This window comes from Megascapheus bottae, unplaced genomic scaffold, assembly GCF_031878675.1.
Source record: "Megascapheus bottae isolate mThoBot1 unplaced genomic scaffold, mThoBot2.hap1 HAP1_SCAFFOLD_40, whole genome shotgun sequence".
NCBI lineage: Eukaryota > Metazoa > Chordata > Mammalia > Rodentia > Geomyidae > Megascapheus > Megascapheus bottae.
In genome coordinates this window covers 136,583-157,830 of record NW_028327715.1, presented here as the reverse complement: position 1 = coordinate 157,830, position 21,248 = coordinate 136,583, and the positions used below count along the sequence as shown (strand labels likewise).

Sequence of the window (21,248 nt, the reverse complement as noted above, 5' to 3'; positions counted from 1 at the left end):
TTGGCTTGCAGAGGCCAAGCTGGTCATCCCAGTGGACCGGGAGGAGGATCCCTGGACCTGTGGATGACAGCAACATCAGGAGAAGTCCAGGTTTCCAACCAGGTCTAGGGCTTTCCTCTCAGGCAGTGGAAAGAGGACTATGGGCAAGACAGGAAGTCACCTTTTTCGGGTCTCCTGAGGATGTTTGTGAGATGCTCCTGATGAGCTCTGGGTAGGAGCTGGAGGAGGGAGCTGACTGCACATTGCTGTCTGACTGCACTGCAGTGGTGTTTGTGCTGCTCATCTCAGGGCCACTCTTGTCCTGGTCCATCCACTTCAACTGGGAGCTGCCACTGGTACTAATTGCAGCACTCTGGGTCTGGTGGCTTTAGAGAGGGGTCAGCTTACTTTAGGAACTTCTCTCAGGACACACACAAGACCCTCGACCTCAAACACTGGGGACCTGAATCTCCACTCCATGATCTGGGTCAGTTAACATTTTCCCATTCCCTTATGTGATGGATGAATCACAGAGACAGAACTCAGTGTAAGCAGAGGGGCAGACACCCCAGAGAACTGAGTGCCAGACCTGGCTTCTCAATGGAAATGTCTCATCCACAGCCTGTCTCATTCCCACACCCATCCCATCATCTTCCCTGGTTCTTGCCCATCAGTGGCCAGGTCCTTACTTCTTCCAGGCCTTCCAGATGCTGAAGCGCTTCTTGGTCGGAGGGCTTGCAGTGTCATTCTGTCCCGGAGGCTCCAGTGTATATGACAGGTCATAGCTAGGCAAGGGGTGTGAGGTGAGCTGACCAAATTGAAGCTTGGGACCTCCCAGATTCTGCTTCAGTTCTGAGCCTGCCACCCACCTGGTCACTGCCCCTAGGGAGTGTAAGTCCTCAAGTCCAGACATGTGACACTCAGGATGGCACCACATCCCAGTGACAGGCGACTCTCCCTGTGCTGGTGCCTCCCAGCTCACCTGGCCTCCTCGCTGATCCTCTCCAGGTCTCTGAACCAGCCTAGAAACTTCTCGTCTGGGGTGATGTGTTCATAGCTGCAGCTTGCCTGTAGCTGCTTCAGTTGCTCCATGATTGCATATTCCTGGCCAGGGAGAGCATGAGGTGAGTGGAGGGCTGTGCTGTGATGCCCAGGGGAAGAGCATTCACCAGGCTTTGCTCTGGGAAGCCTCAGTGCATCAGGGTGCTGTGGCTCTCACAACTGTGTCCACACGCATTCACAGGAAGCTCTCCTCTCCCACTTCACATCCCAACCCTGTCGTCAGGAAAGATCTGCACTCTGAACCAAATTTCCCTACCCGTCATGGTGACTGAAGCTGACTCTGCTGCTGGTCCCCAGCCAGCCAGGAGGGCACCTGAAACTCACCTTTCTTAATTTCTCCAAATGGATGACTCCCTCCTAGAAGGCAGAGAACAATGTGAGGAGAACCCCACCCTTCCTCCCTTCAGTCCTCCCTGTGAGGGGCTGGTCCTCTTCCATGGGACAGAGGGCATCTACATGTGCCTGTGAACCAAGTCCTAGATGGGACCTGGACACATCTCCAAAGAGGTTCTGGGATCATCTTGTCCAAACCTTTTGAGGACATGGGGTGACTGAGGGCTCAGCTGAGCCGGACTCACTGGTGCTTGCTTGGCCTGTCCTTTGTTTTCCACTGATCCCAACTGCCCACTGTGCCCAGAGGAACTTGAGTCCCAGTTGTGCTATGTGCCCTAGCTCCCTATCCCAGCAGCTCTGGATGTCCCTTCTTAAGATGGATGCAGTGTTATCTTAAGAAACTCTTCACTGTGCCATAACTCAGCACACAGCAGGAGACTTTCTGTCCCAACCCCAGCAGCTCAGTGATGCCCAGACTACTCACATCCAGGAAGTCCCTAAAGGCCGTGTCAATCATTTGGAAGTCTCCCAGGAAAGTTTTCAGGTAGGGCACGGTGCCCTTGATGTGAACCTGTGGAATTGGATGGGTTGATGTGCCATGGCCTAGGACCCCATTGTAGGCCTCCCCAGACAGCCTCCATCCTCACAGGGCCTTTCTTATCAGAGTCACCTGTTCTGGCCAATCTGTTAGAGCCCCTTCTCTGCACTTGGGATAATAAACAGTATAAGGGTGGCATTGACACCTCCCCAAGTTAAGGAGCCTCTGAAGGCCACCTGCCACACAGGCTTTGCCATGCTCTGGCTTCTCCTCCTCCTTTGTCTCTGGCAGCCACTCAGGACAAGGGATTATAAGAATCAAATCCCATGTGTATGGAGTTATTTCAGGCAGGGGAACAAGAGGTAAGATGAGCAAGCAGACCTCTCTTCTCTTCTCTTACAGGCACTCTTGGTGCGTTCAGGACACAGTCACTCACCATGTCCTCAGCCTGCCTCTGGCCTCTCTTGGCCTTCTTCTCCTTGGGGGCAAAGTCACCAGGCTCCTGTCACAATGGAGAGCAGAACTCCTGAGACATGTGTCCACTCAACCTTTGTCCCTGACCTGAGCATGGATGGTGCCAAAGCTAGTGCCACCTGCTGCTTTGTTCTGGTTAATTCTCTGCCTCAGCAGATCTGAGGGATGCCATGCTCTGAACTGGCCTCTCTCTGCCTGCTTCGTCATCTGCAAACTCTGCAAATAAATGACGTTCCTCTGAGCGCTATGGGATCCACTGGTTTCTCCCAATGTTGGTGCTGCCCTGAGTCTCTGTGCCAATGCCTTCTCTGGACTCCTGGAAATTTCTTTCTCCTCATTGTCTCATCAATCATCCAAATTCCTCAGTCTTCATAGGTGACAGGAGGGGACCGAGGAATAGGAAGGGATGGTGGCCTGTCCACTTCACTGTAGGCAATCATAGAAGAGACACTCTAACTCTGTGAGCAGGGTGCAGTCAGTGAGTGCTCCCATAATTGTCATGGGCCGGAGGGTAGAATAGTCCAGGAGGGAGAGGATTATGGACTTTCAGCTAACTTCCTAAAAAAAAAATTCTGGATTTCCTCACCTAGGGGAGGGGCGCTGAATCATGAGAAAGTTTCTTTCCTACAAAGCTCTTCCCTATGTGTCTGTGTCCTGGCAGAAATCTTACTCTATGCATCTGGGTGGGGAGTTCCCCAGATATACTGTAGTGGATAAGCGGGTCAAGGCATTGAGGAGTGCAGTCTGTAGCCCTTCCCACTGAGGCTTCTGGAATTGTGTGTGAAGGAGCTCAGTATGTTGGAATGTAGAGGTAGATACATCTTTTCCTTTCTTGATTTGTGTGGGTGTCTCTATCGGAGTGACTAGTTCACTTGCGGGGTTTCATGGTTGAGTGTCAAGGTTAGGGCTCGCAGTCATGTCCAGCTGAGATTTGAGGACTTAGTGAGCAGTGCCTGGCCTCCCATGTCAAGAAAACCCCCAGCCACCTTCAGTTCCCCTGTCTAGTCCTTCTCTGTGTTTGTATGGCGGTGAGCAGCATTTGCTCTAGGGAGAACAGAGAGACCCAGTTCCTTCAGGTAGACATCCTGGCTCTGAATGTTAAGATCCAAACCAAGTGTGTGCTATGTCTGTTTGGCTAAAGGACAGCTCTGAAATATCCCATGGCAGAGCAACTCACTCCTGAGCAGTGCAGCTGACTTACATACCAGGTACTCAAGAGCCTGAGATCGGGGGATCCCAGTTCAATCCACAGTCACTGAGTCTGTGAATTACAATCAACTCCAAACGTGGAGTGGGCTTGGGACTGAAAATGAAGAGCACTGAGTATTAAAAACGGTGGACAACAGCCATGCCCTGAGTTCAAGATCCAGAATGGAGAGAAAAAAAAAACGGGAAAGCATTTCTTTTTGGAACTGGATCCCACTTTTGCCTTCTTAGCCCTGTTCTTTCTGACCCCTTTCTCTCTACCTGAAAGAGTAGCACTTTGGTCCGGAAGTAAGAGCATGAAGGAGAAACGATCTCTGAGAGTTTCTCATAAATCTGCATGCTGTCTCTGTAGGAGGGACAGAGAGAAGTGAGAAATGGGAAAGTGAGAGAGAAGGGAGACAGGCTGGGTTTTCTTTTAGAGCCAGGCCTGCAAGTTGCCTGAACAGGAGGTTTTCAAATGATTGCATGAAGCTCCCAAGGACCCAGGAGCTGGAAGCAATTTCTTCTTCCTGTCCCAGTGGAGTCCAGCCCAGTTGTATTAGACAACTGTGCTTGGATTTCCTTTGGACAGAAATGTAGAATTACCACAGAAATCCTGGACAGCTCCTCTGGGTCTCTGTCCAGCTTCAGTGAGACATTGCAATGAACATTTGCCGGTGCATGAACAGGCATAATGCAGGCACTGTCCCTGTTTTCCTGGCTAGCAGCCCAGGTCATACAGGCTTGGCTCTGGGGCTGGTGGTGAAGCTGGCTAGTCCCTGTGTGTGCACAGCTTCTGTGGAGAGAAGGACCCACCTGGAGACCTCTTGCCATGTGCTGTCCAGGCGCTGGATGGCTCTGCTGTGCAGAGCAGAGAGGATGGCATGGAGGGAGGAGAAGTTCCTGAGGACTCTGCATTCCTGCATGGGAAGGGTGTGTGAGCCTTGCATGCTACTGCTGCCACCTGATGCCTTGCTGGCTGGGCTAAGCCAGGGTCAGTACAAGGATTCTGGGGAGCTGCTTACAGGGCTTCAGAGGGGAGAGAGGGCTGACCAGGCCTGGGTGAAGTTGCCCCTGAGTCCTGAGTATGAGGAAGGAGTGAGCACCATTGCATGTGTGGTATGTGGGAGTCCAGACAAGATGGCCCTGGGCAGGAGGCCCTGAAGTCCACACAGGGCTCTGAGCACATTGGCACATCTCAGAACATAAGACCCTGAAGGGAGAGTCTCTAGGCAGCAGCTGTGTCTTACCATGGCCACCGAGATCCAGTGCTCTAGCACCCTTGCCCTGGAGCAGGGCTGCATGCTGTGGTCCCCTACGCAGGTGGTGAGCACGCAGGAGAACACCTGGTCAAACTGTGTGAAGGTGGCCCGGATGGTGGGGGCCAAGTTCTCCATGTCGTGTCTGTCCTTCTGGGAAATGGCAGAATGCAGGCAGTGGTGGGGCACCACCTTCAGGAACAGCTCCTGCCAAAGGAAGGAGTGTCTCATTGCCTGGCACACAGCACAGTGCCCAGCCTCAGATTGGGTCCCGTAGTTGGGCTGAGAACTCTGGCTGTGTAGGGGTCTCTGAGGCTTGGGCATGGGTTTGTAGGGATGTCATGCCGCTTCGCAACCCTGGAGGGCACCTGAGTGTCCCTACCTCATGTCAGGGTCTGCTGTGCAATGTTACTCTTCCTCCTTGGCCTAGGCCGAATTTCTGCCCTCCCCAAGTCACCCCATGCCTGTCCTTTGGTTCATATCCACTGATGCTGCTTCTGTAGCACTTTCTATTTTCTGCACTAGGCTCTGGCACACACACCAGAATCCTCATAATTGCTTGGGCTCATGTGGTCCCTGCCAAGTGCGGAGGAGCTGCGATTCTGGCTGCACCTCTCCACGCATAGCTCCTGGGATACACAGAGGTCTCATGTGCACTTTAGTGTCTGCACTTAAGAGAGTGATGCTAGGAAGCGTGAGCCAAGGTGAAGCTCAGGCTGCATGAAAGCTTGTGCTCTAGGGGAAGGAGATTGATGAGAAGGGAGCCATGCACAGAAGGAAGCCCGGTCCACCCTGCCCTGCCCAGGGCCTCACCGAGTCCATCCTGGTGAGCTGCTCAGCCACCAACAGGGGAGGGAAATCTAAGACCTCAATCTTCTCCTTGTTCAGTCCCTCCCCTGTGCTCCCTGAAGGAGGACAGGAAGATCCTGTGAGGAAAGCATGCCAGGTTCTATTTCGATTCTCCATAAATTCATGGATCCCACCCAAGCTATGGACCAGGGGCCAGGATGTTGATTCCCAGGATATGAATTCCAGGCTCCCTTGGGAGGCTGCCATGAGGCCAAGTTTCGAACTGGCTCCCAGTCAGCAGAGCAAAGGAGGCTGGTACTGCATGTGACATAGCCTCAGAGTCCCGGGAAGACATGGCTGCCACCCACACCTGATGCTGCTGCTCCCATCTCATGGCACAGTAGAGTCAAGGCTGACTTTGGGTGTTGGTCTAACCCTGGTAATGTTCCTGCAATTAGGCTGCACGCCAGAGCTTGGAGCTCAATGCTGCCCTCTTCTTATACTTAGACAAACACTGGGCTAATGCTAGAGCTGCAGGAGAAGACAAGGCCCTCTCCATGAGGATTTGTCCTGAGTGTTTGAAAAGAGAATAAAGACCCTCTTCCCTTTGACTTCCCAACCTTGATCCCTCTACACATCCTCAATTTCAACTTCTCTGCACAGTCTCTATGTTCCAGCGTCTTTCTTCTTCCTGGCACAAGGCCTATATTAGAGCCTTCTCCACCCTCTGATGGCCCACATTCATCCCGCCTCTTTCCTCTGCCTTCCCACCCAGTTTCTACACCATCAGGCTGTGTCTGGCTGGGCTCTTGGGCCTCCATCTGATCCAGGAGCCGTTGTGCACGGCTCTCCACGTGTGTTCCAGTTATGTGCCTCTTCAGGTGAGCCAGCAACTGCTTGAGGCAGGCAAAGTGTGCAGGCTGGCAGAAGTCCTCCCAGTACTCGTCCAGCCACATGTCCAGGATAGAAGAGAGGGCACTAGGGGCAGATGGGGGGCAGCAGAGTCAGAAACCTGGCCAGCGGCTACCCCAGACACTCTCAGCACTCATTTGAAACATGGACATCAGTATCTCCCCAAGCCAAGCTTCTTTGGTGGTGGAGGTAGTGACAGTGCTCAGGAACCAAGGAAGGATTGAAGGGAATTCCAGGGAGCCAGCACCCAGTCATGGGATGAGCAACTCTCCCCTCTCCAGGGAGCTCCCCATACTCCTGCAGCTCTCTAGTCCCTCCCCACTGCATGGAGTCTCCATGGGGTCTGTTGTATGCCTGGCATGAACTGGCTGCTGGTGCACATCCACTGGTGACTCTGCTGCCTCCGTTCCAAGAGCCACACGTGGGCTATCTCCCCACCTCACTGTTCTCTTGGTGACCCAGCCAGGCCTTCTACTCTGCCAGCCTTCCTAGGGTAAGCAGAAGTCCTAAAACATGACATCAATGCTCTAATCCTGTTTGCGAGGCCATGGTGAGGACAGGCAAGGCTGAGCATCAGGGGCTGTGGAGAGGATGGGTTGGCACAGGGCTCAGCTCTCCCAACAGCACTGTCGGTCATGGGTCAACCTCCTCCTGCATACATATGCCACACTTCAACCCTGTGGGGAGGATGTCAAGATCTCTGGGATCCTGAGCTTGCCCACCACGCTACACTCAAACCTGGCTCCACTGTGCACACAGATGCCCTCCTTTGAGAGCAAAGTCCACTCACTTTCTGAGTTTGTCCTGTGGCATGCCATCCTGGCTGGAGAAAGGCAGGATTTCATCCTGTGTAGAGGAGTCCTTGAAGGCCTCACCTCTACTGAACCTGTGGAGGAATTGCACAGTTACTGGCTGTCTCTTCCTGTGTTTTATCCGGCTTGCAACAGTGCGGCTTATTTGTGCTTTCTCCCTACAAACATGTCCAGACCCGGAGGGGCTTCAACCTATGTGCAATGGAAAGGGACAAGCCTTTTCTCCCTTGAGAATCCTGTGGGCCGAGGGTCTCTCACTCTGCCTTCAGCTATCCCTGGTAATGACTGGAGACTTAGATGTGGTGGGCTTTCCAGCCACTTACTGGCCTCGGCCTCCATTGTCACTTGTGGGTTACAGTGACCCAGAAGTTTTCTCTGCCAGGACTGGCCTTGTTTGGACACACTTGTGCCAGACACCCTCTGCACTCTTCCATGAGGCCGGAGCCTCTCCCATTTGAGAAAAATCGGGCAAACATCTGAACGTCTGCTAGCCACACAAGTGAGCAGTTGGGGGCTTGTGTTGACTGTGGGTGCCAGGATACCAAGGTTCTAAGTTCCACTGTGAAGGAAGTGAGGTCATCTGTGGAGGTCCCTTCAGTTGAGCCCTTCCTTCTGACACACCCTCCCCAGATGACCCCTTTTCTCACCACTTGCTAGTCCTGAGCATGACCTCATCCATTCAGAGTTTCAGCCACTGTTCAATACTACTCTCCCCAGGTAGCCCTGGGTGCAGCAGCCACACCACCTTAGAGGAGATACAGATGGGCTCTGTGCCTCCTGGTGCCCAGTCTTGTATCCCTTTAACCACAATTTCCAGTGTACTAAGCTGGTGACTTCAAAGAGATAGAACAGGGCAATGGTAAGGAGAGGAGTCATGTAAGATTCTATGGGATGCCCGGTGGACAGGCCTCAGGGCTAAACTCCACCATGTCCCAAGCTGCAAACAGAAAAGCACTGAGGCTCAGGCCAGTATGTTCTGGCCACTGACAGAGTCTCTCAGTCTACAACCACAAGACCGTCCTCACAGGGCCCTGAGATTGAGGCCTGGCTGAATCCTGTCTGTCTGATGGAGTTAGGAAAATTTGATTTCGTCCAAGTGTGTGGCTATCAGCAGTGGGTTAGGGGACACTGTATTTCAGCTTGGAAAGGTGATGTCATTTCCAGGCCCTATGATATTCCTTGACACCTGTCCCTTCATGTCCCCTCATCCACACTGACCTCTGGACTGGGATGCTCCTATTTATGCCTCCAATGGAGCTTGGAAGACAGATATAAAATGGTTAATGTTTGTGTTCTTTCCTGGTGCCAGTTGTGAGGCTTACATTCTGGTTCTGGGTACTGTCCTTGAGCTTCTTGGCTCCAGGCTGGTACTCTATCACTTCAGCCACTCTTCTACTTTTGACCTTTGAGTGTCAGGAACTTTTCTTCTGGAGACGGCTTGGAACCTCAGTCTCCACATCTCAGCCCCTGAGAAGCTATTAGTACAGTGGTTCCTCATTGGCGCCTGGTTTCTATCATGAATTTTCACTGTTGTGTATCACATCTCCTTTTCCTTTCAACTGCTGGACCCACTGTTGTTGTCGTGACCTTCCTGACAGGCCAATATCTGAAGGTCCTTTCGTGGACTCTATGTCATAGACCTTCGCGTGGCCTGCCGAGGAAAATGCAAGCAGTGATGATGCCATTCCACTCCCTAGGATTCTCCTCTCTGCTGCTTGTCATGAGCCTGGTCAGGTCTGGAATACTTTTCCTCTCTACGTCCATGACGGACCTGATATAGCCCATGAACACATGGCATCCAGTTTTTCCAGTGCTTTCTTAGATGTTTGAACTCAGGTCTATGTTCTTCCACTGGTCCTCAGTACTGGGGTAATTGAGGAGTGAGGGAAGAAATTAGGTCACTGTGAGTGTGTCCTTAAATGGAATATTGGGATGAGGGGGTCTTGTGTCTCTGTTTCTGTCTTTCTCTGTCTCTGTCTCTCTCTCTGTCTCTCTCTCTCTCTTTGTCTGTCTGTCTGTCTGTCTGTCTGTCTGTCTGTCTGTCTGTCTGTCTCTCTCTCTCTCTCTCTCTCTCTGCCTCTCTCTCTGTCTCTCTCTCTCTCTCTCTCTCTCTCTCTCTCTCTCTCTCTCTCTCTCTCTCTCTCTCCCTCTCTCCGTATCTCTTCCAGACCCTGTGAGGTACTTAGGCCTCCCCTTTTAATTGTATTCTAATGTCAGGGAGATGGATGGGGGATTACAGTTACATTCTTCACACATTGGGTACATAACTTCTTGAACACTGATTCCCCTTCCTATGTTGTTTTCTCATTTTTCTTCCCGCAACCTCTACTCAATCATTTGTGTTTCCCCATTCCTTCTCTATTTCAATTAAACAAGTAAAGTATATAAAATATACCATAGGCCTCCTCTTCAACTACATGGTGCTATCTTGATGTACTGTGCACAAAGCAATATAGCTAACAGATACATTGACCCGAACCATGAGGCAATATAAACCGTTTTTCCTTTTCAGTGGGTGTTCTCAATTGTTTGGGGACAGGTATCTGACTCTCCAGGTGAAGTGAGTTTTCCATTGAGATGCCTACAGGAGGCCTTCAGGATCCCAATCAGACAAGATCAGAAAAAACAAAGACTAGATACTCTATATTTCAAGCACTGAACATACAGACAAGGAATATGAAAATTACAAGAGACAAACTGAAAGAAACCTGGGAACATCATTTCAGATTAATAAAGAAAATGATCTCTTAAGAAGTGTTAACAATTTTTACACATGTAGCTCTCATGTTGGTGCATCTAAACTAATGAAGCAAACAGCACTGCATTTGCTAGTGCAGATGGAGTCCAACCTAGTGTTAGTTGGGTGTGGTGATGCCTCAGTCTCCAACAGGCATGATACCCAGACCACTCCTGGACTCAAAACATGAACCAAGAAACATCAGAATTGAATGGCACTATGAACCAAATGGACTTAATCGACAGATACAGGCTATTTTTTTATTTTTTATTGTGATTAATAGAAGGGTTACATTATATTCACCAGATAGAAGGTACATAACTTCACAAACATGGATACCCTTCCTTATGACATGGTCCCCATTTCCCTCCCACTCTCCCCCCGCTTATCTTGACTTCCCTCCTTCCCTATCCAATTAAGCACATATAAAATATATCACATAACAAGGTGAAATATTGTAACAATATGAGATAACCAAGGGATGGCAAAAGAGATGAGAGATAACATAGTACATTAAGGATAACAGTCACTCATTATATGGCTTTTGTTTCCTTCTCCTGGAGGTCCTTGCATTTAGTGTCATACTATTTGGTCTAATGTCTCTAGATTTTGTTCTATGGTAAATCTCTGCTAGGAGAGCCCAAGGTTTCTACTGATTATTACAAATGATGGAGACCTGGTGTTCGATTGATATAGACTGACTTACTTCAGTGTTGTCCCACCATACCTTATATGATGTAGATTGTTATGCTTTGTTCTTTAGGAAAACGTATTTTTTATTTTATATTTATTTTTATTTCATTGTATAGAGGGGTTACAGTGATATTCGCCAGATGGAAGGTGCTTTACTTCTCACACACTGATATCCTTTCTTATGTTTTTGTCCCCATTTCCCTCCCACACCTCCTCACCTCATTTTTCCCCTCCTATTTCAAAGAAACGAGTAAACATCTTTATAATTCACCAGGTACCAAAGTGGGATAATGTAACAATAAGAGAGATTAACCAAAGGGCAATAGCGAGGCCCCGCTGCGCGCCTCCAGCTCCTCCTGCAGCCACTTGGTGCTCTTGCAGGGCATGGCTCCAGGGATGCCAGCTGCAGGCACCGTGCCCGCGCCGGGCTCCGTGCCTGGCTCCATCGCCGCTCGGCTGTCCCCGACCCCCATGCTCCCCGGAGCCGACATGGGCGCCGCCCTCCACGGGGGGACGCGCAGCTGGGTTTTCATGGGGAGCGGGGGGGGGGGGGGAGGCCGGCCTGCGGAGGACGGGGGACGACCCCGGTCCCTGGGTGCCCATCTCTGGTCCCCGGGTGCCCAGGCCGCGGCGGACGCCCCACCCCGAGCCCTCCAGAGAAGATGCTTGGCTCCAAGCCCGCCCAGCCCTCCCCGCCCCAGGCCCCCAGGCCATCCAGCCCGCCTGGCTCCACAGGCCCTCCAAGCACGCCCCACGGCCTGACAGCCTCTTTGTCTTCTTGTGTCCAAGTCAATGCTCTCTCTGAATGTTCTGTGTGGTGGTGCATCATGCATGAACCTTTGCTTAGGATTGTCATTGGTGAAGTGGTTTCACACAGTAGTCAAAACTTGAGGTGCTGTTGAATCACTACCATGCCCTGCAAGGGGGCAGAGTTGCAGCCTTTTTTTATATTGCCTGCCTAAATTTGAAGTATTAGAAGAAATTGTGCCATGGGACAAAAACTTATCGAGTTTTGAAAAGTAATACAAACAACAAAACTGCAACACTATTTTTAAAAAGATGATTGAGTTAAAATTATTGAACCATTATTTTACACCTCCTTAAAAAATATTTGAGAACAAGGTACATGCATTATGTGTCACATTACTGGGCAAACTGTTCAAATATTTTTTTTAAACTTCCCTGTATAGAAAAAAAATCATTAAGGATGTAAAAGCCATGCTTGCCTATTTGCTGTATACATGTAATGAAATTGTAGGTAAAGTGTAGTGCATTGAAACAAATGAACAAAAGTAGAGACTTTTACTATACAAGGGTGCTGGTGCAGAAAAATATATATATATATATTTTTTTTGGGAAATGTAGCATTTTATACTTTCAAGTGTTATTAAAAAAAGAAAAAAGAACAAAGAAACCCTTTATTTCATGAACTAATTTTTTCTGGTGGTTGTCAAGAAACAAAAGACCAAAAGAGCCTTTTTGTCTTTCTTTTTTATTTTTTAAGTATTGGAATAAGTCTAAAGAAAAGAAAGTGCCTTATTTTCCTTCCTGGTCATTTAGTCAAGTGTCTTGTAAGATCAGCTCCTCCCTCAGAGTAAAAGTGAATGCATGCTACTCAGTCGCCCAGTATGTGAACGAAGATAGGAGGGAAGGTGAGAGTTGATGCTTTGAATTCTACGGTTTGTGCCACGTTACCTGGATGCAAATTTGCCGAATCTGATACTGTGAAAAAAATTCATACCTTTCCTTAGGTTTGACTAGTAAGTTTTAAAATGTCATTCTTTTAAAAATCGTAATTGAGTACTTTGGGTTATTATAGTCTGTACTATTAGCCCAGAGGATTCTAAGAGAAAAATTATGTGAGATCTGCACATCATTTTACAGGCAAAATTAGAGCTTTATTTTCTTCAGAGAAGAGGGGATATCTGGGATTCTTTTTTTTCCTCTTATTAATTGGAGATAATAGTATACCTAGCAGACTTCGTCACAGAAATGATCCTTTGTGATTTTCATTCTGAAAATGTTTCTAAGTGATCCACATTTAATCAGTCTTTATCTCCTACCAGATAACTTGTCCATCACTTTGCTGGCTTTAGTAGTCACCCCTACACACACATTTTTGCCCTTCCTTGTTTTTTAAACTTTCAAAGAATGTGAAAAACTAGCATCATTGTGCATAGAAATATGGAACTGAATTTCAGTTTGAGCTTCCAGTTTCTTGTGAAGTTCAAACCATTTTGTAGTTGAAGTGATTTGTGTACAAAGCCTTCATCTAAACACTTGAGTAAATAACCATGAACCGCTCAGTACCAGATGTGGCAAATCTCAAGTGACGGTGGACCCTTAGCTCATCAGCTCGGCCCTCTTCTGTACCTTCTCAGCTCCACAGTCAAGGTCAGCAGGAAGCCTAGTGGGCACCTTCAAGGTGACCTCTATCATCTTGTCTCACTTGGAACCGTTTTCAGATTATTTACTATGCGATAGACATTGCTTCGACCTCAGCTAGCTTTGGTTTTGATTTATTTACAACATATGCTGTGCCATTTTGGTTTTTATTTTGTTTGGTTGGTTAAATAAATTTGCGACACTCAAACACTTGAGGTGATAGTAACAAAGTAATACCAGTATTTGATTCAGTTTCATCTCAACTGTGTTGTACCTGGACATTTTAGATGTTTATCAAAGGTCTTTTATGGGGAAGAAAGTAAATGTATGAAACAATAAATGGGTGACATTTATGAGTGATGTTGGCTCTGAACAAACTTTTGAAAACTTAGTTGACAAAATTTTGGATCAACTGAAAAAAAGCATGACTTTTGAAATCTCTGAATGCCTTGGTTCTCAGTATTATCATTCTTTATTGAATTTTTTTCTTAGTAAAGTATGTACTTTTTAAGACTGTTTCTGACAGTATTATGTAATTTTTTTAGTGTGGGTAGATGGGAGTGTCGCTTGTATGTTACCGTACAGCTGACATGTATTTTTTGTCTATTTTTTATTATCTTAATAGTTTCATGCTATGTATGTACCATAACCAACCTATTGCCTATGAGAAACATGTAATGTATTTACAGCCATTGTTACAAGTTTATAATGTATTTTTCTATCTTGTTTAATATGCATGTTATATAACATTCAAAGAGAATTTTTTTCTTGATTGAGAAAAGGATACAAATGCAAAATCCACAATTTTGATAACTGAAAATTGCCAATTATTTTGCAGTACTTTATAATGCCCCCGCTGTGAAAACAGAGTCCCTCCTCTTCCCCCACCACACTCGCTGTTGTAGTTGTCCTTTTGCTCCTGCCTTCTCCCCCTCAAGTTCTTGAAATGAGCGGTACCTGGGGAATAACATGAGGAAGTCACATGCACTGTCCCTGAGTGTGATGGGTGCAGTTCTTGGTGGCTTCTGAGCACAGGATGGAGCTTGGGATGACAAGAATCACCCTGTTCTTTACACGAGTGGAGCCTGATATACCTCTGGACAGAAGGTGAAAAGGCCTTTACCTGCCTCCTACATATCTGAATGGGCATGGGTTCTCTGTGTCCCTCTAGTGCTTCCTAGTGCGATTCAGATAAGTTCAGGACCCTAGAAAGAACGTCAATCACCTTGAGAATTTGGAAAAGGTTTTGCTTAAGGTCTCAGACAGTGAGGCCACAATGGAGAGAAGGGGGTGTTGATGAGAGGGGAGCTTCTCCAGGCCCCACCCACAATTCTGCACACCCAGCTGTTGAAGGCATGGACCAGGACAGGCATTTTCACAGCCCGTGCCTCTGGTCCAGCCTCAGGCAGTGTGGGTGTTGTCCCTAGCAGGCTACTTCCCAGGATTCAAGCAGATTCATGTCGGGGCACCAACTTGGGCCAGAGCCTAGCCATTGGGTCCAGCTGCTTACCTGCTGACCAGCAGGGTCCGTATGTGCTGTGTGGTAGTGAAGGTGTGGAAGGTTCCCAGGACTATTGGGATGAAGGAGGCATCCCGGAAGAGCAGGGCAGGCACCAGGTGCTCTACCAGTTGCTCCACTTTGCCTCCCCGCAGGTATCCTGCCTTGCAGGGATCAGCAAGGCTTGGGGCTAAAATCTCCCCATACTGGGGTGAAGAAGGAGAAGCAATGGGAAAAGGCTCCTGGCCATACAACAGCTTGGGGCACAACCCCTTTCCCTCCCTCACACACACTCATGTACCTACATCCCACCCAGAATGCAGACACTCATGCCACACAGTAGTAGGTGTGTGGACTCCTGTCCTTCCTGCGCACATGATTCCTCCATACACCTGTGGGATGCAGGGTGGGTTTCTGAGCAGGCCACCAGGCCAAGGCATGACCCATTGTCTCTCAATGAGATCAAACTCTCCAATTTGATTCTGTCTGTGGAATATGGGACAGCAGCAAGAAAACATCCTGGTGCTTCCAAAGTTTGCACACAAATGAGCTGGCTCAGCTGCAGCACAATATATGAGCTGCTAAGCAGTGCCCCCATTGTTGCCTGGCCCCCCTTTTTTTTGTCCTGTCATCTCTTTAGATGATGTCACCAACCATGCCCCCCAGAGCCTGAGCCTCATACCTGACCCCTCCAAATGTCCACTGGCTGCTCCCTGGGACCTCTTGCAGGTCAGGAGGAAAACTAGACACAGTCCCCTCCACATACCTTCCCACGGTCCTCTGTCCAGCAAATGTCCTGGTGTTGAGGACATACTTACTGGCTTCCGGCCTGGCACAATCAATCATCTCAAATGTGTTTTACACTACTAGTGTTAGTGCTTTGCTTCAGTCCCCCAGTCAATCCACTTTGCAGGGATTCCACTTAGCACCTGCTTGTGAGGGTGAGGATGTCATCCACTGAATAATACCCTGTGTCCTTCCTAGGTTTGTGAACACTGAGAGCTGCTGTCAGCCTTTATACTGCCTCAAGTAGAGATGTGGTCTCTGCATATTCTGTCTTGACAGAGAATAAATTTCGTTCGTACGTGTTGTGACAAAAAGGAGATAGAGAAGCTACTCACATCCATGTCCTGAGACAGGACATGCCACAGGAATCACACACATTGTCCTTTGCCAGATGCCAATGGCTCACACAATCCTAACTGCTCAGGAAACTGACCTCTGAAGAACATGTTTCTGAGTCAACCTAGACATGAAAGCCTATGAGAGTCTCATCTTCAATTAATCAGCAAGAAGTAGGAAATTTGATTCATGGCCAATGTGTTGGATTAGCAGGCTTGAGCATAAAGATTCAAGACCCATTGTCCTATTCAAGTGGCAGAACCAGCACAGCAATAAGTACTACATGGGCATGTATCTGTGATGTCTGCATCACTTCTTGCGCAAGGCAGATGAAGGTGACTCTAGGTAGAAGTGACAAACAGAAATGGAACTCTAAGACAGATATAAGGTATCCACATGAATCCATTCACTGGTACTCTCATAGACACACACACACACTCACAAGCACGCACGCACACACAGATCTTTGGTAAGGATAGAAGAATAATGAAAATGATGAGAAGGTAATGTTCCCTTCAAAGAGCGACACCTTTGCAATCCCTTCACCCAGAAGAAATGGCAATACAACTGGATGGACAGAATTAGTTGGATCTGTAATGAAAAAAATGCCATCACCCCTCCCTGTATCTTAGCAATTTATATAAAAACCACTTCCTTATTCCACAAAATACAGATGACAATAGCATCTTGGTCTCCTTCTTATATATGGTAGCAAATACAAACAAAATTTGGTGGATTGTGTAGTGCTTCATTGTATCTGTTACCTTGGGATTCAGCCCTGAGTGGAAAAGCCCTGTTAAGAAAAGAAATAAGGCTATATAGTAGGAAGCTAATTGAAAAGACCTTCAGGATATTGAAACAAAAGCCATACAATGAATGACTGTTGTCCTTAATGTACTATGTTATCTCTCATCTCCTTTGCTGTCCCTTGGATATCTCACATTGTTATAGTATCTCACTTTGTTATCTGATATATTGGATTTATTTGTATTGGGTTATTTGAAATTGGATAGGGAAGGGGGGAAAACCAAGACGGGGGGTGGGCGGTGGAGGGGAGAGTCATGGTGACCAAGACATGTGAAAGGGTATCAATATATGTGAATTAATCCAACTTCTATCTGGCAAACATCATGTAACCCTTTTATTAATTACAATAAAAAATAAATATAAAATAGGGAACGGGGGAAAACAAGATGAGGGGTGGGAGAGGGGGAGGGGGGAAGGGAAATGGGGACCACGACATGTGAAAGGGTATCAATGTGTGGGAAATAAGGCACCATTTATCTGGCAAATACCATGTAACCCTTCTATTAATTACAATAAAAAATACAAAAATAAATAAATATAATAAAAGAAAAGAAAAAGCAAATAGTAAGTTGGTTGACATTTGTGAGGAATTGAATCTGTAGGTAAATTTGTGGATGCTCTGCAGTTGTGAGAATACATATATGGCTTATGCCAATAGACGATCTTGGGAGGGTCTTATACCACATTGGAATATTTCAGGAAAAAAACAGAGTCATTTCATTATGTTTATAAATTTCTTTTTCTGAAGACACCTGTCTTTGTCAAGGGGCAAAGTGGGATGGGCAATGAGGGGCACAGGAGAGCCTTCCATACCCAACAGAGACAAGAAAGGAGGAGGGTGCCTCCGTGCTGGGAGGTCAGGGAAGTCCAGAAGAGGGAGAATCGTCCAGGAGATTAGGTAAGGATGAAGTGAGAAACTGAGGAGCAGGCAGAAAAAAACATCAGAAATAAACAGACTTGAGGTGGAATGATGACCCCAATGATCAACAGTGTTCCAGGAACTAAAGTGCCATATCTGTAATGCTTTTTCCCAAAAAGCCCTCCAAGTCCATCTAGAGCAACACACAGCATAGAGTGATACACATCTCTTGACTGGTGAACTCAGGGAGATAGTAGGAATGTCAGCATTTGGTAAGTTCCTGTTGGGGAGAGGTCCCTGAGAAGCCCACTTGGGACTGGTGACACACTGAGACCAGCTTGTGCTGTCATAAGATGTGGGACCCTATGGAAACACTGGGTGAGGGCAGGCAACCAGCTGCTGGCTCTGGGTGGAAAGACCTGCTCCAACACAATCACTCAGGACTTCTTTAAACACATAGCCCAGAAGGATAAGGGTTCAATGGATGAGTGCATAGGTTGAGGGTAGGCCAAGAAGTTTTTTATGGAAATGGAGACTTAAGTACAGGGAGACAAGGAGTCTAAGAGAGAGCTAAAGGAGGGAGCAGGACACAGAACCAGCCCTGATGCACAGAGCACCAGTGCACACACAAGAGGCATGTGGTCATTGTTGTTCATTGGCAGCATTCCAGCACTACAGCAAGTAGCTGAGAGAAGCCAGGCCTATGGAAGAAAGGCTTGCAGGGCCTCATTGTTGTGGGACTTCTCCCCCAGGGTCAGTTGGGACTTGTTTCCTGAGCCACCCTCAGCTCTGGAAGGTTCTTTCAGGATTAGCTGTCATGGAAAAGTCTGAGTCCACATGAAGCTGAATGGACACAGAGAAGAACCCAGAGGGTCCTCATTCTTCCTCCACTGCTCAGAGACATTGTACACTGGTAGATGACCCACGTTTGGACCTTGTTCTGCAGGGGGAAGGGAATCCCCGTCGTTAGGTAGAGAATTGATTGGCCTGGACCCTGGAGGACCCACCCCGGAAGTCCACTCTGCTCCTCCCGGATCTCCCCGCCCCTTCCACTGAGGACCCAGAAATAACGGCTCCGCAGGTCCAGTGACTCAATGGCTGACAGCGCGGGTCCTCACCGCCCTGGACTCCCCTTCCTCCCTCTGGGGAATAGACTGGAGGAGAGGTGAGCCCTGTCCCGTCCTCCCCAACCCTCCTGCCTGTCCCCTCCATCCTCCTCCGCCAACCTAGTCACCTAACCTCCCACTGGGTTTCCCCTCTGAACAGTCCACGACCTCTTCGTGGCACCAGGACCGGCCCCGAACCTCCACTTTGCACGTGGATGTGTGGAACATTAACTGAAACCACACCCTTGATAACTATGTCCATGGTTGAATAGGATGTAAAGCTCAGAAACATGTTGGCCTCCCACATCTAAGACATTGTGCTCTTTTACCACGTGTATTTATTTTTCTTTAAGAGATGAAAACTTACAATGTATTCATAAGCAGGAGCTATTACAGTATGTATAGTTTTTCATCCCTCAGAAAATCAAATTCCAAAAATATATATTGCAATTATTTCTTACAAATAATCTCATGGAGTTTTAAAATTTTACACACTATTCAGTCTGCCAAGTTATACAGCAGTTATCTCCAACACAGAGGCAGATTAATCATCATATACAGTATACTATAGACATAGACATTTCAAATATACTATATTAGCCAACGTGAACATTTGCTAGTTAAGTAAGAATCCCTTTCTTTAAGTTACTTGTGGCATGGCTCTGCGCTGGATACAAAACAATGAGGATTTAAAATTCAGCACTTGCAGCACTCGGAGTCTTCAAGTCGGTTAAACTGTAGGTTTGTTCATGGATTCTTCCGTTGTCATTTGAGCTTCTCTTCTCAACCAGCTGCTGTCCCTAGTGGAGACACTAGGAATTGCATCCTCTACACTGTCTTCCCTCTCTCTCCTCTTTCTCTCTCTCTCTCCTCCTGTAACACGTCAGACTCTTCAATGGCTTTGACAGCTATTTTCTGGGATGTTTCCTGAATTTCTCCACCTATTATAAACTCATCAAGGATAAAATATGCCTTTTCAAAATTAAAGATGATATCCACCTCGCAGACCTTTTATAAACAAGTTTGAGCTCCTTCCAGTCAATGAAACTGCTTGTTCGATGACCTCGAGAGAGAATAATCTGAACAATTTCCCGGGTTATTTTTTTCCTCTCTTTGTCAGGGAGAGTGGTGTACCACTTCTGTAGCCGTAATTTCCCTTGTCGACTGAACAGCAAGATGAAATGTATCATGGTGACCCGGACCCGCCGCCACCTGCACCCCGAGATCCGCGAGCGCCCAAGCCCGCTCGGGTACCAGGTAAGGCGCCCGCCTCACCTGTAATATCTCCTGTTTGAGTATAAAGTAAACCTGATGCCTTTAATGCCTTTCCTTAATGTTTGGTTTGTAAAACTTGAAATATTATTAGCAGTTAAGAGTTCCTGTATATTGCTGAACTTTTAAAAATATTTACAGAGATCAGAGACAATGTATCTTGTATGAATGTCCTAAATTCATTTGTATGTTTGGAATTGGAAGAAAGAAGAATAACCAAAGATGGTAGAGGAGATAGATATTCAGTAGTTTCGATGTCTTAAAAGCTGCTAGCTAGGCTGGGATGGAAAAATTTTAAACCTTTGAATATAAAGACATTCTTATGGGGTTATATTTTCTATAAATTATTTACCCAGGTTTTCAGACATCAGAAATGATGTCTGTGACATCTCTTACTATAATACAATTCAGTGGTAGGGATTCATAACAATGGCAGTGATTATTATTGCTACCACTATTTAAAGACAATCTCTTCTATTCCAAGCAATCTTAGTTATAGTTACTTGAGAAAGTTTCACATGCTTTTGAATGTAAATCTAATATGTTTTGTTTCTTACTTTGGGCATTGATTACTTTGGCAGGAAGTACATGTTTCTTTTATCTTCCTGCCCTTCCTACCCCCAAAGACATTATTATTGCTGCTAGACATTATCATTGTGAATCTGTGTCACCTTTATACTGCAGATTATGCATTACCAGGTATTAATGTAATCAGAGATATTATGAGGAATTAGTCGTGGTAGTTGTCCTGGTGCTTCATCATGTCTTTCCATGATTCTTGCACATGAGTTTCGAGGTATTGTGTCACTCGAGTGGCCTGGTCAGGGACGGGACCTTCTAGGGTTTCCTAGGACAAGTGCATGCGTGGCTTGGGGGCTCTGGGGAGAACTCATGTGGCAGACTCTTAGAGGATACAATGGAAAATTATAGCGTTGCTCCTACTCAGAAGATATTTAGGAGGAAAATGCTAAGCCAAGAGGAGAAATTGACCAATTCCAATTGATTTGAAGGAAATAATTCAGATAGTATATGAAGTAATCACTAGGCTTTGAATTTCTAATAGTTTCTCAAATGAATGATTTAGAAGTATAATTATGGCCCCGGATAGAAATTTAATCAAATTTGTTTAGATGTTCTTCAGTTGCATATTTAACTTGTGTGGGTGTGTATGTGTGAGTGAGTGTATGAGAGTGAGTGTGTGTGTGTGTGTGTGTGTGTGTGATCTGAGGTTCGAACTGGAGGCCTCATACTTCCCAGGCAGATGTTCTACCACTAAGCCATGGCTCCAGTTCCTTTAACTTAAAAGACTTGGTAAAACTTACTTTTCATAACAATTCATGTTGTGTAAGTTTTTATGATTCTATTTTTGGATAAAAGTATTTTCATACCTCATTAAATGCTTTACAAATATTCTTGATAATTCCTA

The 21,248-nt window shown here is 47.0% G+C and overlaps 1 protein-coding gene, 1 long non-coding RNA gene and 1 pseudogene across 2 annotated transcripts; all 3 read right to left on the bottom strand.

The window, feature by feature from the left end:
• Position 1: 1 nt before the first annotated feature.
• LOC150039261 (uncharacterized) lies at positions 2-762 on the bottom strand. The gene is made up of 3 exons (XR_016534420.1): positions 669-762; positions 161-365; positions 2-57 (listed from the first exon to the last, which is right to left on the bottom strand). It is a non-coding gene; the product is annotated as an uncharacterized LOC150039261 (long non-coding RNA).
• A 2,836-nt stretch (positions 763-3,598) lies between these two features.
• Positions 3,599-11,264, bottom strand: LOC150039260 (ral guanine nucleotide dissociation stimulator-like). The gene is made up of 6 exons (XM_090327813.1): positions 11,087-11,264; positions 5,644-5,735; positions 4,822-5,037; positions 4,388-4,491; positions 3,777-3,938; positions 3,599-3,689 (listed from the first exon to the last, which is right to left on the bottom strand). The coding sequence occupies exons 1-6, from the start codon at positions 11,262-11,264 to the stop codon at positions 3,599-3,601; spliced, it is 843 nt and encodes a 280-aa protein (XP_090183939.1).
• An 8,016-nt stretch (positions 11,265-19,280) lies between these two features.
• Positions 19,281-19,801, bottom strand: LOC150039259 (AP-1 complex subunit sigma-3-like; annotated as a pseudogene).
• Between the last annotated feature and the right edge of the window lie 1,447 nt (positions 19,802-21,248).

What these genes read in the sequence shown, in the direction of transcription:
- LOC150039260 (XM_090327813.1), bottom strand. Translation starts at nt 11,264, where the DNA reads ATGTCGGCTCCGGGGAGCATGGGGGTCGGGGACAGCCGAGCGGCGATG. An exon ending in ACATGGCAAGAGGTCTCCAG is followed by an intron (nt 3,939 to 4,387) that starts GTGGGTCCTTCT and finishes TCCCTCCTACAG; the next exon opens with AGACAGCATGCAGATTTATG. An exon ending in CCAAAAAGAAATGCTTTCCC is followed by an intron (nt 3,690 to 3,776) that starts GTTTTTTTTTTC and finishes CTTCATTTTCAG; the next exon opens with TCCCAAGCCCACTCCACGTT.